This window comes from Aegilops tauschii, chromosome 3, assembly GCF_002575655.3.
Source record: "Aegilops tauschii subsp. strangulata cultivar AL8/78 chromosome 3, Aet v6.0, whole genome shotgun sequence".
NCBI classification, from domain to species: Eukaryota; Viridiplantae; Streptophyta; class Magnoliopsida; order Poales; family Poaceae; genus Aegilops; species Aegilops tauschii.
Genome location: NC_053037.3, coordinates 467,752,593 through 467,769,943, shown reverse-complemented (window position 1 = coordinate 467,769,943; position 17,351 = coordinate 467,752,593). Strand labels below are relative to the sequence as shown.

Sequence of the window (17,351 nt, the reverse complement as noted above, 5' to 3'; positions counted from 1 at the left end):
GCAGCTGATTCTGTAGAAGCTGGAGCCCAAACAAACAAGGTCCCATGCACCAAATCTCAACCTAATGTGGGAAGGTGTCTGTGTATTTCGCCGTGTCGAGCAGCCTAAAGAAGATAGAATGGAGGTGCGTGCTCCTTTGTTCTGAAGCTGCTATCGCTGAAGCCTATAGCGTAGCTGCCTAAAGAAGATAGAATGGAGGTGCGTGCTCCTTTGTTCTGAAGCTGCTATCGCTGAATCCTATAGCGTAGCTGCAGGATTTGGTGATGGCGATTGAGAGCAGCAATTTAGGCAGACTGTAGATTTGATGATCGATTCGGAACATCCAGTTCAAGCATTGCCAAAGTAGTGCATGAAATAATTGGTTTTGCTATTCATAAAATTAACTTGTGGATGATGTATACATTATTTGATGATTGACATAGTTTGCAATAGGAAATTGTGTTAAAAAACGAAGATAGATCCTGCAATTTTTTTTTAGAAATTTTATGGTTTTTAGATATTTTTTGCGAATCAATTTTTTTATATTAGGCTTTTCGATGGGTGATTTTTAGGGGTATTTTTTTTAGATTAGATGAAAATTCGTGGTGAAGCCCAAGCAGCTTCTTTTTGTTTCGAGAACAGAGCCCCCAAAAAGCCCTCCGAACATCCCTCAACGAAAGAAGCCCATCTAACATGGTGCTAGAAGAAGCTCACCACGGCACTTTTAACCCCACGGGGTCCACCGGCAGGGTGAGGCCCCACCCGCAGCCTCCTCTCTTCTCTCTCTTCCCGACCGACGAACGGCCCGGATCCGTCGTCTTCCCCATCGCACCGGCCCGGGCCGCGTCGCCTTCTCCAGCGTCCGATCTCGCATTCCCCACCCCTCCTCGCAGCGCCAACCACCGTCTCCTCCTCCCCCCTCCCTTCTCTCCCCTCCGCTCCTCCCCCCGCGCGCGCGCGTTTTTTATAAGGTGCGTTTGATTTCGATCCCTACCCTCCCATCCCCTCTCGATCGCGCGCCGTGGATCCGTGTCCTGATTTGCTCGCGATGGATCTAGGGTTTCGGGGCGCGGGATGGCCGACGACGACAGCGGGAGCCCCCGGGGCGGCGGCGGGGTCAGGGAGCAGGACCGCTTCCTCCCCATCGCCAACATCAGCCGCATCATGAAGAAGGCCGTGCCGGCCAACGGCAAGATCGCCAAGGACGCCAAGGAGACCCTCCAGGAGTGCGTCTCCGAGTTCATCTCCTTCGTCACCAGCGAGTGAGTTGCCCGCCGCTAGCTGCTCGCTGCCACCGTCGTCATGCCACCTGGCCTTCGAACCTCGGCCTCGAACGAACTCGGCCGGGCTGGTTTTGTTTGTCTTGGGTGGCCGGAGTTGTGACTTTTCGCTGTGGTTTGGTTTGGTTTGGTAGGGCCAGCGACAAGTGCCAGAAGGAGAAGCGCAAGACCATCAACGGGGACGATCTGCTCTGGGCCATGGCCACGCTCGGATTCGAGGAGTACGTAGACCCCCTCAAGATCTACCTGCAAAAGTACAGAGATGTAATCATGGCTCTTGCTCACTGTCAGTACTTGCTGCAAATGACAATAATTCTCTTGTTTTGTGTCATCATCTCACCTCGCTTCTTCTCTGTCTTCCTTGCAATTTTCTGGACGGGCGCGGTGATTGCAGATGGAGGTATGTGATCTTGTAATCAATTCGACATACATGATATTGATTCGCTGATACGTTTCATACCAATGCAAAACAAAATGCAGTTTCCTCTAAGTCCTAGTTTAAACATAACCACAAAAGGGTTAGATCCTGCCTACTTAGGCCACATAACCTGCGTTAGATCCTTTGAGCTGTGTCCCTTTAATCAGGTATATAGTTGTCACTTGATGTGAAATACACATGACCTATGTACTTTGAAGCTTGCAAGTTCCTCGCGTGAACACCTGAATAAAACCCGCATGCTTTCCAGTTTCATATACCGTGAAAGAAACTTAGTTGCATTCATGAAGGCTGTTCCAGCTTTCAAGCAATAAACTAGTTCTAACTTCTAAGCAAGGTTGCGTGATTGCTCTCTAATACTTAAGTTGGTACATACTTCCCACTCATTTTGTTGGACTGCATTATGGCCTTGCAAGCTTCTGTTTCTATCTTGTGTGCTTTATGTGAACAGTATGTACTGAATATTAACGACTCTCTTGTCTATTACTTTCCTGTAGGGTGATAGTAAATTGACCTCAAAATCTGGTGAAGGATCCGTGAAGAAAGATATAATTGGTGCTCATAGTGGTGCGACTAGCTCAAACGCCCAAGCGGTTAGTATTTGCAACTTGGGTTCCTTTGCTCCTAATGTTGCTTGAAACTGACTTGCTCATATTCTTTTAGATGGTTCAGCATGGAGCTTACGCCCAAGGGATGGGTTATATGCAACCCCAGGTAACCTATCATACCATCACTTGCCATTACAACCCTATACTTCGATTTTGAAGCTAAACATGATACAGTTCTGTATAGCAATCTTCAATCATCATATTCTTTTCCTGACGCTCTTCCCCTTTACATCATCAGTACCATAATGGGGACACCTGAAACTGAAGATCAGGCAATTTTCGGCAATGGGTATTGCTCCATGAGGTAATTTTGTTGTACTGACAAGCATGTTATATGTGAGGCAAATTCAGACAATCTTAGACAGCCCTAAAAATTAGTACCCCTTCTCTTCTTCTTTTCAGTGGTTTGTATAGTCTTCTTCATGAATCTTCTGCCCTTTTAGCAAGTGAATGAAAAATACGTATCTGTGCTGAATCATAGCAGATTCTCTTGATGCTATGCATGTTTCATGCTTCCTCTTTCTTCAGTAAATTTCACAAAACTGTCAGCATTTTGAACAAATTCATCGCATAACTTAAGATATAGTTATTCTTTGACATCAAAACAGTTGAATACACTGTTGTATCTCAAATCTCTTGAATTAAGGGTTGACTCTTATGGTATGTGCAACCACTAGAATCTCTAGAATGTTTTTCTTTGATGGCTCGAATTGTATGAGAATCCCTAGCTACCATACTTGAGAAACATGGCCCGCCTGTCTTGCACCTAGCTATTTGAGACTTCACCAAGGCTGGGTTTCAGTATGGTTATGTGAAATTGTTCAACCTACATTGGAGTTTTTACAATAGCGGGCTTGTTAAATCTGCAACTCTGAAATACTCTATAATAGTTTGCACAAAACGCAACTCTACTCTCTTTCATCTGACACCACTTGTTTTGCTTGCTGCAGTGGTTATCTATCTGTTAAGGAAGCCGCCCCAACATTAGGTTCATGATGATCATTGGCTGGAAACTAAAGCACCTGGAAGGGTGCTTAACAGTTGGTTGTGATGGCTGCCTCCAAGATGTAAATTGCTTCCGAGAGAATAGATTCACCTATTATGGTTTAGTGCTTGTTTTTATCTGTACATTCAGAATAATTCAGCCGTTGGTAGTTTGGCAATCTTTTGTTTCAGATATTTGTATTAGGAAGCATAAATATATTACAACTGGGTATTAACTTATAGTTGTGCGGTGTTTCTTGCGCCCGCTCCGGGGTGTAAGGCTCGCCAAACAGACATCGACTTGTGATGCAACATGCAAGCCAACTGAGTTGTAAACCTGTCTTTGCCATGTCTGGAAGGGGAGCTGATCGCGTCCCCCTCAAATCAACTTTGTTTGGCTGATTGGTGTCGCTGATCGTTCCTAAGCTGATATGTATAGTTTTTTTTACCTTTATGCAAAATAATGTCGCACTCATCTTATGCAACAACACGTGGTTAAAACTGCAGGCGAACAATTTCTCCCATCAGGCAGCCAAAGCGCTCAGTTCATCATGGGCCATGGATGTTAACTCTGCAGCTACAACTGCAAGGGAACAACACATGGGAGATAAGAATTTCTCAAAAAAAAACCATGGGAGATAAGAGTGATGGCCCAGAAAAAACTATCTACGGTGATTCCCGTCCACTAAAAAAAAAAATCTATGATCATTCCCTAAAATAATAAACAAAAATGAGTATGAGATTGTTTGCGCCTAATGAATTGCCAGCTTGTGCAACAGAAATACTGGACGAGTTGGCACAGACATCACGTATCTGCCCCTCATTTTGCAAAGCATTTTAAAATACTCCTATCAAGAAAGCCATACACGTAGAACATATCCTGTGTAAGTGCCAAAGAAATGATACAAAGCACGACCGTTGGTGAACCACAAAAAAATGTGTGCATGTTTTTTTATACAACATATGAATTGCATATGCAAGGCATGAATTCAAGCCATCAAAGGAACATTCATGACGAGTCGATTTTCATAGTACAAGTAGATAAACGACGATCGGCACAAGAAAAAAATACTCGTATGATTATTTAAATGGACAGATATTATAGTTAAAAGAATTCACGCCTTACAGTCTGGACACAGTAATGACAAGGTGGGGTTTTCTCATTTCTACCAAGTGACAAAATGTGACGGCTAAAGGTAGACAGATCAAATCTACATTTTCTATCTTCTTTGTTAGCTACTATAATCTGCCTCTCCGCAGGAGGCACTGTACGACAAGCCCGCCCTCTACAATATTGCCGTAAAATTACAAAATCTCCTTCCCCTGCGCGGCGTTAGGAAGAAGTCCTGCGACCTGACAAAATGATGTGTATTGGGGAAAACCCATCTGTCTCATGAAATTCCACACCAGTGCTCCAAAAATTTCAAGAGACAAGTTTAATCTCTTCAACGTGCCGAAATTTGTATGCATATCATTCTTCGTCGTCTGCTAGCGTAGCAAATGAGAATGGTTTGAATTTGTAGCCATCCCCGTGATAGAACTTGTTCATGAACTCGACCCAGTGTAGACGCAATGCATGAAGAAAGGCACTTAACGATTCCATCCCGAGCAATATGAAGGCAGTAGCAAAAGCAAAAACTATGAGCCCCACTAACTTAAAGATGAGGCTGTCATACCTGTCAATAATACAGTAAATAGTTCAAGTAAGAAACTGCAGTAGATGATATCATTTCTGAGATCATGCATTTCATGGCAGTCAAATGAGAAGACAAACACCGCCATAAGAATAGAAAAGTTACGCCCAAAGAGGAGAAAAGGATCGAAGCTTACCCCCATGCAAATAGCAGCAACTTCTCGTAGAAGACTGTTGATAGCTCAGAATGTGCCAAGCTGAAGTTAAATAACAGTACATCAAGTCATGGAAAGAACCAACAGATGAAAATTTGCAACAAAAAATCACAAGAGGCAAACCTCAAGGCCCAAAGTCGAAGGTATGATGCAGTATTTGAGACAGCCCCAAGAACAAACTCGATGGAGTGTATCATTTGATGCACAAAAACTTCACCAAAATTGAAATCATCATGACGTGAACGGGCAGAGTCCGGTTCAGAATCTGGATCCATTTCAGATGTCCCAAGGAAGCGATAGCTGTGACCTTGAAATCTCTACATCCAGGTACGAAGATTTAGCAATCCACTAGATATAGCAAACATAATCTAGGATTTTTGCTTACTCACTCATAACCTAAACTCATTAACCTAACAACACTGATGGCATATACTCCCTCCGTTTCTAAATATAAGCAATTTCAACATGGACCACATATGGATGTATAGACATATTTTAGAGTGTAGATTCACTCATTTTGCTCCATATGTAGTCCGCATTGGAATCTCTAAAATGGCTTATATTTAGGAACGAAGGGAGTAGAAAACAAAGAAAGATCTCCAGGATGCAGCATAAAAACTAGTGATAACAAGAACCAAGTTAGCAATATAGCTTAAGAGGCACCTCTTCTAGGTTTCACTCTCTGAAATTTACCAATGGTATTCTTAACTCTTGCACTACTGGATTTAACTATACAAGCACAACTCTGTCAATATAGAGCATAAGGCTGTAGAGGCTATGGACTAAGCTTGTGGTTTATTAATTTAAGCATTATGACACACCAACACAGGTACAGCACCAAAAATCTATCTCAAAAAGGAGTGCAATTGTTTTTCTTCAAGAGTCAAGTTTATTCATAACATACCTCCTTATGAAGTTTCTTTAGAATGAAAGGCTTTGGGAAGAGCATCCATGGAACAGCTACTAGGGCCAGAAGCAACAAAAGTATCTGGAAGGGGGAAACTGGTAAATAGGCATGAAAAAGAACATACAATGAAGGCTTTCATTAGTTTTATTAGAAGGTTACAGTACCTGGAGTTCCTTCTGTCCCCAAAAAAGTTGATTCTCTCCAAGATCTCCAGCAGGGTCAAGGAACATATATATCATCACGTGATACAGATCGGCTTTAGATCCCGTGCACCACTTAATGAGAATCAGGAGTGATAAGTAACCAAAGAGGCTATTCAGAAAAATCAGCTGCGGTATGAATTGGTACCTGAGGAACCCACATTGTTAAATCTATTGCCCTTTTCATTCTCTGATTTGCTTGCATCCAAAGAAGGAAAGACGCGAGAAAAATATATAATACCTGATGTCTAGGGCATTTTTATGGAACTTTGCATCAAAATAACTCAATAAAATTCCTAAGTTCATCTGGGAGACACCCATCAGTATGGACATCTTCATCTTTAAAGAATTTAGAAAGGGTAACTCAGATCGACTTCCACGCCAACTTGGGTCCACTCCAAAAGGGTAGGGATCACGAACTTTTACGAGACCAGCAGTATATGCATCACTGAAACACACAGGTAGGGTGTTAAATCTTATGAGATAAACTTGCTATCTGGTTACAGGCTATAACTAAAGAGGGTCCAGTGTTAAGGAAGTAACAACAAATAGAAAACAGAAATAACCAAATTGATAGTCATATCTCATATGCACCCTTAACAAAAATAGCTATTATGTAGTACTACTCCCTCCATCCCAAAATAAGTGACTCAAGTTTGTAGTACAAAGTTGAGTCACTTATTTTGGGACGGAGGGAGTACCTTGCAAGCCGAGAACCACAAGGTGTTTTAACCAGTCTAGATAATTTGCGAAGCTAAATCATTTTGTCATGGATGCATATTACCTTAAGAAATAGAGATCCTTATATCAAGACGGAACAGCTGCGTGTATTTATAGTTGCATATAGTCCCATTGTCTCAAAAATAAATCTGTGTCTATACTCTCAGGGCTTATGTATTCCTTATTTTGCAAGTGGAGGGGAGATAGAGCTACTCATTGCCCAAAATGCCTAGACACATGGAATATACTCAAGAAATTTGCGAACTACTCCCTCTGTAAACTAATATAAGAGCGTTTAGATCACTAAAATAGTTATCTAAACACTCTTATATTAGTTTACGGAGGGAGTAGCAAATTAAACAGAATTTGCAGCATGCTCAAAGCAGAATGAACTACCAAAAATAACTTGAGCTCGATTTAGATAATTAACTGGGGTTATAATTTCAAATTCCCATCATAACAGCACATTCAGATAACTATCAAAATGGTAAAGTCAAGACCTGCAGGAATTTTCCCGACACGCATATGCAGATTTGCCAAAGATATGGAATGGAACAGAAAAGAATTCGTTGTATATGAGCCCACAGTATATTGAGAACAACGCCATCAGAAGAATCACATAACGCCCACCAAATGCCATCTCCGTAAAGCTATCAAGCTTCTGCGATAATCAATGGACCACAGCTTAGGAGAACAGCTTGATTTCAGTGCAGGCAATTTGCAAAAGAAAAAACTGATAAACTGCAAAGTTATAAAGAACCGCTCCCTCCGTATTAGTGATCTAAACGATCTCATATTTCTTTACAGAGGGAGTAATACCTTCCCAGCAATATATCTGTAGAAGATACTCACAAGCACATTGTTTGATAATGGTTTAAGACGGTAGGCACAAGTGGGGACAGAAACAGTTTTTCAATGTGGTCCTAGCATACAGAGATATTGGATTCCATCTAGATTGAGGGATTTTATGGATAACTATGCAAAATGCCATAACTAAATGGGCTCTCCACAATTTTTGCAAATGCACTCCTACAGACACCATAGGTTCCACGCGCCTCTACCTCCATCTAGGTTGATATTGATGCTAAAAAAAGAACTTCTAATGTTCTTTGAGGTGATCAAACCTTGTCCTAGAGATGTTGGGGTACAACCTATTTGGATTTTACTAATATAAGTTAAGCATCATACCCAGCTAAGTCATGAAATAACTATACATGTTTTTCTTAGCATATGCGAATATTGCCATAGAGAATAGTGAACCAAAATCTGAAGGTAGGGAGCAAAAATAGAAAAAAAGAACAAAAAGAGGTATGCTAGAAGAGTGGAACTAGGTGCACATATCAATAGTCAAGTTATAACTGCACTATCTAAAGCAGTAGAAAGTAACATATGTGCAATCTATGAACTGCACTCCAGTAAAATCACACTTTAAAGATTGCATGCAATGGCCATTATCAAAAAAGGAAGAAAATAAAAGGTCCAAGTTGAGCTCAGAGTACCTGAGAGGAAAGTTTCTTCTCACGAAGTATAAGAAACAAAGCTCCAAGTAACAGACATATTCCATGACCCCAATCTCCAAACATAACAGCAAACAGAAATGGGAACGTGATAACAGAATATACAGCTGGATTAATTTCTTCATATCGACCAACACTGCAACAATACATATTTGTGATCAATTCATGGCAAATATATTACAACATGGGCTACTCTTTGATCAGAGAATAGTAAACGATAATCTGGTAACAAAACATTCCAAAACAAAGCAATCACATCGAGTTTAGATGCCAATAACCTCAAACGTCTTATGAAGCAACCAATCTTGCATGGCCACAATTAACAACAACAACAACAAAAAAGAACAGCTGCAGCGAACGTTAAACAAGCAAAGCTAATCCAACTCTTGAACAAACTCCTCTTAGGTCTTGGAATTAAATCAACTGTCACCTAACAATGTAACATGCTCTTGCTCACTACCCCTTGATCCCAAACACAAACCCTTGAAAATTAATAGCAGAACAAATTTGCTGGAACGAGTAGCTAACTACAACATGATCTCTCCAACTACTTTGCCCCTACACATAGGATAGAAATTTCATTTAGAACATAATATTCCATATTTACTTGGTTTTTCCACGACTACCCAAAGGGCACAAATGTAATAAAACCATTTATTCAGGCTAATGCTTGCACCAAGATACATACCCATATGCATCAACGATCTCCTGGAAAGCATTTGTAAATTTATCAGTTCGGAAGTATGTAGGTGGTGAGTCAATAGTGTCCATCTCATGAAATATTATTCCAACTTGTGAGTTGCTGTGAAGAGTTGCACGCTGCAAAACATCCTCAATCTGAAACACAACTTAGAAGTAAGACGTCTGTCCTAAATTTGAAAAATGAGCACAATAAGCTTTGCATTTCTGACCTGAGATTTAGCAAATATTGGACACCATCCTTCTCCAACAAGGCATTTCTTTGTCACATCAAAGTTCAGCATGTTTAGTGTATCATAAACAGCTTTCTCTTTTTTTACCTAAAAAGAATACACAGGTGAGAAATAAAAATTACTTGGTACTATCACAAATGCGGAACACAATTTTTTTAAGGTAGCAATTTGAAGACAAAATGAGAATTGCTATTACTTGATTACCATGAGTATCCACCTCCATAATTGGGACCCTACTGACTCGAGTGCTTTGTTTCTGTGTTGGGTTCCAGCATCCAAGGTGACTTCTAGATCGGAGAGGCGTGATGATACCTGCCACAAATATTATAGAAGTCAGAACTTAAAGTACTTCAGTACAGAGTATACAGCGTTACATCAGGATGGCACTCATGCACTTCAACAGAAAACAAAATGACAGGGAGGCTGCTAAAAACTGAACTTATACTCACAGAAAGCTACATGTACAGAAGAATGGAGTAATTGTTGCTGCTAGAAAAAGGTGCTTCTCCAATAGATGAAATTAAAATACCTCACGAAAAATTTGTCTCTGCTTGACAATCTCCTCAGGAACAGGGTAGCAATTTGCTCCAAATGAAGCACAAATCCTCAATATTTTTGCTTTAGCCTGCTCCCCCGAAAAGAAAACTACAAAAACAGTCTTCTCTACCTGTTAGAGTGCAACTCAGGTGTTAAAATAGTGTTGAAAAACTTTCAAGGCTTCAAGGTTCATTTCAGTATTACACTGCATAAATTAGGGCTGTAAACCTGGTTGGAGATAGAAAACAAAGAGAAGCTATCACAACCAGTAAATAATTTATGGCAGCTATCACAACCAGTAAATAATTTATGGCAGCTACTCGATATACACAAGAATTAGGAACAGCAAACCACAATGACAGACCTCTTCACCAGAACTGGGATCCATAACAGGTTCCCCTGCAGATGCCTCATTGAAAAACATATTTCCCCTTGTAGTTCGGAAAAGCATCCTCTCAAAAGCCAATGCCTTGGACTTCAATATTATCCCACTAACAAACCTAACACCAGATTCCGAGGCCCCTTGATGTATTCCCTGAGAACATTTTGTGTTACAATTTAATGGAAGAACAGAACAGTATTAACTTCAAGAATAAGAACTATGACAACACCTGTTCAAGCAAATAGCCATTTCCGTCATCCACTTCCTTGTCATATATATGTTCATCTAGCTCATGGTCAGCTGGAGTTGCATGATTTTGAGAAGCAGCAAGGATGCTACCTGCCTGCAAGAAGTTATTTGAGAAAGCATGGAAAACAACAGAAAAAGGAATAGATATGTTACTTAAAGCATGGTTAATATTTGACCGAGATGTATAACAATTGCAGTAGGGATTTATGATTAACAACCAATATTACACTCCATAGTTTAATAAACTGGATCAAGTGCCCAGTCATCAGCTACAGAGAACATATTTCTTCACGAATTTCCATATTTTCAAGAAGAAAGTACACCAGCATATCCATAGAAGGTGTTGCAAGTACACTAACGACCAATGTATATCTTTTATCTCACACCTTAATAGTCACGAGTAAACACATGGAACAGTTGATTCAAACACACGGAACAGTGAATTCAATGTTTCACAAGAATCAAGATACAACCTTTGACAAGACCAGTTTGAATTCAAGAAGTTCATTGTATGTCTGCCGTAGTGTCCCACTATTAGTATTCATCTCAAGCAGCTCATGCTCATGCTCACCCAATTTTGCCTGCAGAAACAGCGAGAGAAATTATTGACACTCCCTAAGAGCAAACTAAGCATTTCCTCTCAAAATGACTTCTTGTTGCATAAATAATAGAAATCCAAGAGGATTAATTATATAGCTATGATAAAATGACAGTGCTAATGCAGCTCTAGCTCCAACTAAAAGAAGTACCTCTAGCTCCTCCAAATCAATTTCTGGTTGTAGTGCAGGCCGGACAGAAGATTTAACACCTGCCTTGTTGATCTGATCACTGAAAAACTTCAGCTTACGATTCATCTCTGCACATCGCTTTACCTGCAGAAGAGTTGCGACAGGCTTATCATAATGAATCTACATAAAGAAGTTGTTGAACAGAAGTTCTGTGCTTCAGATGGGGTGGGGTGGGGTGGGCTGGTGTGCATCCACTGCCACACAGTAAGGGAAGCAACAGTCCGATTAAGTTCCATACCATGATCACCGCATCATACGTTGCAAGCATATAAAAGCAAGCATTTGGGAGGTTCCCTACCGTTTTTACCATTTATTGAAATGATATATGATGCGACTTAACATATTTCATTAGGTAAATGGTTGGAAATCACATACTTACGGTATCAAATACCAAATGCAACAAATATATTGAATCCATCTACCAAGAAGAGTCCCAATGTATCCCTTTTATCACATTCTAGTTGTTCAGGTATTTCTTTCTTTTCCAATATTTTTTGAAAAATCAAGGCAAACAGAAACAAATAGTTTATGAATTTAACATATCAGATTAAATTCAGCTTGGCTCTGCTTCCGTAGGCTCGTTTTTCACATAGAACAAGAACAAGTAGATGAGTGACATTGAAACAATCCATACTCTATACTAGCTTTGGCATTTGCATAGTAGAATAGATGTGTGCAATATGGTGTGACCAACATAAATATCAGATGGAGAATAATATAAATTAGATCACCTGGTTGACGAATATACGCTGAAAAGGACTCTTATCCTCATTCAACTGCAAAAGAAGGGGTGGAATAATAAAAAGGTCAGCAGTTGAACAATTGTAGATTCTGGCAGATAGAACAAAGAAAAACTAAGATCTGAAAGTAAACAGTTAACAAAGTTTTCTATGGAGTCCAAAGTATAGCCTCAAATTTGTCATATGTAGTCGAATATACTCTTATGGCGTTTTTATTATTTCTGAAGCCTATTTTTCTTCTCATTTCTTTTCCACAAATGTCATTTTAACATACACAATGTGATAATTGGTCCTATGAAAATCACACGTCTAATCATAAAGTCGCAATTCCACGGATATTTTGGTGTGATATTAATCAACCTACTTGGTTATTTCCACCCTGCGCATGATAATAAACAACAAAAAGGAGGTGCTGAGGGACTAAGACACCAAATGCATCACGCAAACCTCTCTTGTGCATATTTCCTCACTGACAGACAGTCATGGAATGCAGCAGCACCCGGTAGGGGATATGTATCATCATTAAGGACTATGGCGTGCATATGGTGGCATGGCGATTCATAGGTGAAAACAGGAACCTATCAGACCGTATGATCACATTAGCAGGAAAATCCACTATCTTAATCAGGAATTTGAATAACAAGCAGCGATCAGTTTGCCTAACGTTCTTAGGAGCATCTCTATGATTAAGTTATTAGCGAAGCCCAAACTTCAACTCATTTTCATGTCCTTAGAAAGGATGCATTGTGCAGCTAAACTAAGCATTACAAAAGTGCTCCATTATGCCAAGCTAATCAATAAAAACTTGACAAATTGCAACACATATCCATGAATGGTACAACAAACAAACGGCAAATCACCCTCCTTAACAATCTATTCGTATAAATTGGCTCATGATGAAGAGTGGCTATTGGTTTAGGTAATTTGGACTCGACGACAGCATAGATGCCAAGTGGGATCAAAGCAAGCTAAAAACACACCAAAAACATATTCGTACAATACGAATTTCCTCTACCACATTCATCCGCGGTTATCGTCGACGTCTAAGCCCTGTGAAGCCTGTGCCACAGTGGGACAGCGCAGGCTGCGGCCCCTGGTCGAGAACAGCACCTTACACCCACTAAACAATGAAGGCAGTTGGTCCAAAGCAGCTCAAACGAGACGCGCGCTAAGCCTCGCGGTCCAATGGCACCGGGATCAAACGCTAGCCGTCCTACCCAAGCACAAGCGAAAGCTAGATCCGAGGGCGCGGAGAGTGCCGCGCACGCGAGCGAGCGGGTCAGAGATCACGACGCACGAGGCTGGATCAGGCAGATCCGCGAGGGGGGAGGGGGGGAGGGGGGAGACGAGGTAGAGAGGCACTCACGTCCTTGAACTGGAGGAGGCCGAGCTCGCCGAGGTAGGTGACGGCGAGGCGCGCGCTCTCGGCGGGGAAAATGAGCTGCACGAGGCACATCTTCTCGGAGCGGAGGTGGTCCATGGGGGGCAGGCGGTCGAAGAGCCCCATCGCCCCGGAGCGGCCCCCTCCCGGAGCTTCCAGGAGGAGGTTCGCCAGCGTGAGGGAGGGGCGGGAGCGAGGACGAGGGAGGGGGAGGGAGGAAGCCGGTGGTGTCTCAGATCTGAGGGGGGGTTCCGTTCGGTCCAATTCTACTAGTCGGCACTGTATTCTTTGCGAGGCGCAGGTGCGCAACTGCTGCCATGACCCGGGTCCCGACCCAATGGAAACGGAGGAGGAGGGTGGGCGAGGAAGCGTCTTGGAAAGCGGCTGCTGTGGCTGGCCCGTGGGCCATGCGCGCCTGCGTTGGGTGGGCGCGGACCGGTCGAAGTCCGTGTCGCGCGCGACTCCCCGGGTTTTGATGAGTTTTACGCGACCGACAGGGTCGGTTCCGCGTTGCGGGAATCGGAGAAAAACGAAGGGAGCCTCCTGGAAGGGATGGGCCGGCTTGGTTTAGGTCGGGTTCCTCGCCGGGATCGAGCCCGGAGGGCTCCTCTTCGGCGCCTTCAGCGCCGCTTAAGCCAAGGCGCCGCTTAAGCCAAGCTGGCGCTCGAAGGCAAGCGGTAATGGGCCGGCCCAGCATCGCTGGGTAAAAAAACATCGGGGAAAAAGCGCTAATATTTTGCAAGTGGTGGGAATCAAACAAGAATGCAAACGCTGGAGCAGTTCCCGCAATAAACCACTGCAGCTCGATGGCTTTGATGTTATCAATGCAAAAGAACACATAGACCTCTGTTTCAGTCCCAGTATTATTTATTTGAAAAAATATGAAAATGATTTTCACGAATTTGGAAAAAGTTCATAGATTTAAAAAAAGTTCACAAATTTGAAAAGAGTTCACCGAATTTTTAAAAGAGTTCATCAATTTCGATCAAAAAGTTCACAGATTTAAAAATAGTTCACTGATTTTGATAAAAAGGTTCACAAATTTGAAAAAGTTCACCAAATTTTGAATAAAAGTTCACAGGTTTGAAAAAAATTCTTAAATTTCGATAAAAAGTTCACTAATTTGAAAAAGGTTCGCGGATTTTCAAAAATTGTTCAGGAATTCGAAAACTTCATCAATTTTGAATATAAAGTTCAAGAATTGGGAAAAGGTTCGCTAGATTTTTTTTAAAAATCATGCATTTAAGAAAAACAAAGGAAAAAGGAACAAGAAAAAGAAAAGGGGGAAATAGAATATAAAAAAAACAAAAGAAGATGCAATAACTCAATAAAAGGGATCTCACGAATCACGACAAGGTAGTTGCGTAGTTGGCTACCGCTGCTAAGCTGAAAGGAGGATGTTGCGAGTTCGATTGTCACCTGCCCGCAGTTTTTTGCAGTTTGAAACAGAAAAATAAGGATAAATGGGACGGCCCATCACGCAGAGAGGGGTATGCGCCTATTTGCAAAAACACCTAATTCGGGCGGGGTGCTCCTATATTGCGCGTGACGCGCTGGCGAACATGCCAGCGCGCACCCCTCCGCTCCCTTGCGCCCCTAGTGGGCCGGCCCATGAGCAGGGCTGAACGCCCCAGTTTTTTTAATTCGTTTTTCATTACTATTCTTGCTTTTCATTTTTCTTCAAACTAATTCGTAATTTAGAAAAGTTCCAAATTTCAACAAAAGTGAATTTTATAAAAAAAAGTGTTTGTGATTTCAAAATAACGAACACTTTTTGAGTTTTAATGAAAATTTCTTTATTTTGATGAACAAATTTATATGAGCATTTTTTTAATATTTGATGAACAAAATTTGAATATGATTAACATTTTTTAAACTCGATGAACAAAATTTGTATTCAAGTTTTTTTTTAAATGGATGAACAAATTTTAAATTCTATGAACAAATTTTGAAATTGACGAACAAGTTTTTCATTTCGTGAATTTTTTTCAAATTGATGAACAAATTTTGAATTTGGTGAACAATTTTTGAAATCGATGAACAAATTCGAATTTGATGAACAAAATTTGAATTTTGATGACATTTTTTCAATCCAATGAACAAAAAAGGAAATTTAAGAACATTTTTTTGAATCAATGAGCATTTTTACACATTGACAAACATTTTTTGAATTTTATACAAAAAAATTTCATAATTTTGAAAGAAAAGAAAAACAGGAAAAAGAACAAATTTTGAATGTGGTGAACAATTTTTGAAAACGATGATGAACAAATTTTGAAACTCGATGAACAAATTTAGAATTTGTTGAACAATTTTTAAAATCGATGAACAAATTTCGAAATTTATGAACATTTTTTGAATTCGATGAACAAATTTTAAATTTTGATGAACATTTTTTCAATCTGATGAATAAAAAAGGAATTTTATGTACATTTTATGAGTCATTGAGCATTTTTACACATTGACAGACATTTTTTGATTTTGCAACAAAAAAATTCACGAATTTGGAAAGAAAAGAAAAAAGAAAAGGAAAAAGGGAAACAGAAAGGAGAAAAAGAAAAAGAAAAAGGAGGACTGATGAAAAAACAAAAAGAAAACTAAACAGGATATGGGCAGGCCCATACGAACGCCCAGAGCGCCAGGGGGTGCGCGCCAGGTCGCTCGGCGCCGCCCTATGCGCCATATAGGAACGCGCATTCGGGCGCTTAAGGCGCCGAATAGTGTTTGGCTCGAGCTCGGTCATGCGCCACATTGCTGGGCCAGCCCAGTATTGTAGCTGCAGCGCAAGTTTTTTTGTTTTTAAAATTGTTTTGCATCTGTTTTCTTAGGTTTTCTTAAGTTTTTCTTTTTTACTTTTCTTTCTTTCTTCAGTTTTCTCTGGTATTTTTTTCCTTTTTACTTTTCTTTAACACATGTACAGTTTTTTCATTAGCATTGTACATTTTTCCTACACATCATAAACATTCTTTTTAATACATATTTCACCTTTTTTAAATACATGATTTCAGTTCAAATAAATGTTTTGATGTCTACCTTTTTCCCACACATTGTATATTTTTTTACACATCTAATTTCAGGACGAATTAGCGGGCGCAAGCCTGGTGCAGCTAGCCGCTGCACCACTGTAGTGTTCTTGGATAGACATGAGGCGAACACTAAGGGGACGTTTGGTTTGCTAGCTCACCTAGCTTAGCTGGGCTAGGTTTATGTAGGCCATTCCGGCTAGAGTTGTCAAAAGCAAGCCTGACTGTTTGGAAGAGAAACAAATTAAGTATTAACTGTCCAAAATGCCCACGATCTCTTCTCTTGCCCGTGCGGGAGAGCCGAATTGGCTCGCCTCCATCGGCAAGTTTTTTGTGGCAGTTGCAGGCTAGATTGCCCTTAAAAGCTAGCTTAATTTGCCTTACCAAATGGCTACCCTTGCCTAGCAAGGCTAGGGACAGGCCTTGCCTAGGATCCAAACGCACCCTAATTGAGGCAAAAGGCCCTAGTTTTCTTTTTTTTTATTGTTTATGTTGTCCTTTGGTTTTTTGAACTCCTTTCTCCATTTTAAATAGCCACTGAGCCAACATCAAATTCACGCTAAATAACTTGGGCGCGACCTACTATAAGGAAAATAGCTGGTTTTACACGAGTTTCTTAGTTATTTTCTATTTTTTTCTTTTCTTTCTCCATTTTCTTCTATTTTATTCGGTTTTCTTCAGGTATTTTTCATTTTTGGTCTCTTTTCTTTTTTCTTATCCATTTTTGTCATTCTTTTTTCTTTTATTTCTCAGTTTTATTTTTCATTTTCCTTGTCCTTTTGGATTATTTTGTTTCTTTTTCGGTTTCAATTTTTTGGTTTTCTTTGTTTCTTTTGCTTT

General features: G+C 40.6%; 2 protein-coding genes across 2 annotated transcripts; one reads left to right on the top strand and one right to left on the bottom strand.

Annotated features, from left to right (window-relative positions):
• The first annotated feature begins 657 nt into the window (after positions 1-657).
• On the top strand, positions 658-3,623 carry LOC109768244 (nuclear transcription factor Y subunit B-2). The gene is made up of 8 exons (XM_020326988.3): positions 658-950; positions 1,038-1,241; positions 1,394-1,523; positions 1,654-1,659; positions 2,193-2,288; positions 2,359-2,409; positions 2,542-2,607; positions 3,254-3,623. Exons 1-7 carry the CDS (start codon positions 673-675, stop codon positions 2,560-2,562), a joined length of 786 nt encoding a protein of 261 aa, XP_020182577.2. The 5' UTR covers positions 658-672; the 3' UTR covers positions 2,563-2,607; positions 3,254-3,623.
• Positions 3,624-4,347: 724 nt separating this feature from the next.
• LOC109768245 (V-type proton ATPase subunit a1) lies at positions 4,348-13,923 on the bottom strand. Its single transcript, XM_020326989.4, has 18 exons — positions 13,474-13,923; positions 12,099-12,143; positions 11,329-11,451; positions 11,053-11,160; positions 10,560-10,673; positions 10,313-10,483; positions 9,941-10,078; positions 9,616-9,723; positions 9,391-9,498; positions 9,168-9,316; positions 8,462-8,615; positions 7,463-7,623; positions 6,484-6,690; positions 6,207-6,390; positions 6,040-6,123; positions 5,259-5,452; positions 5,118-5,177; positions 4,348-4,963 (listed from the first exon to the last, which is right to left on the bottom strand). The coding sequence occupies exons 1-18, from the start codon at positions 13,612-13,614 to the stop codon at positions 4,759-4,761; spliced, it is 2,454 nt and encodes an 817-aa protein (XP_020182578.1). The 5' UTR covers positions 13,615-13,923; the 3' UTR covers positions 4,348-4,758.
• Positions 13,924-17,351: the final 3,428 nt, after the last annotated feature.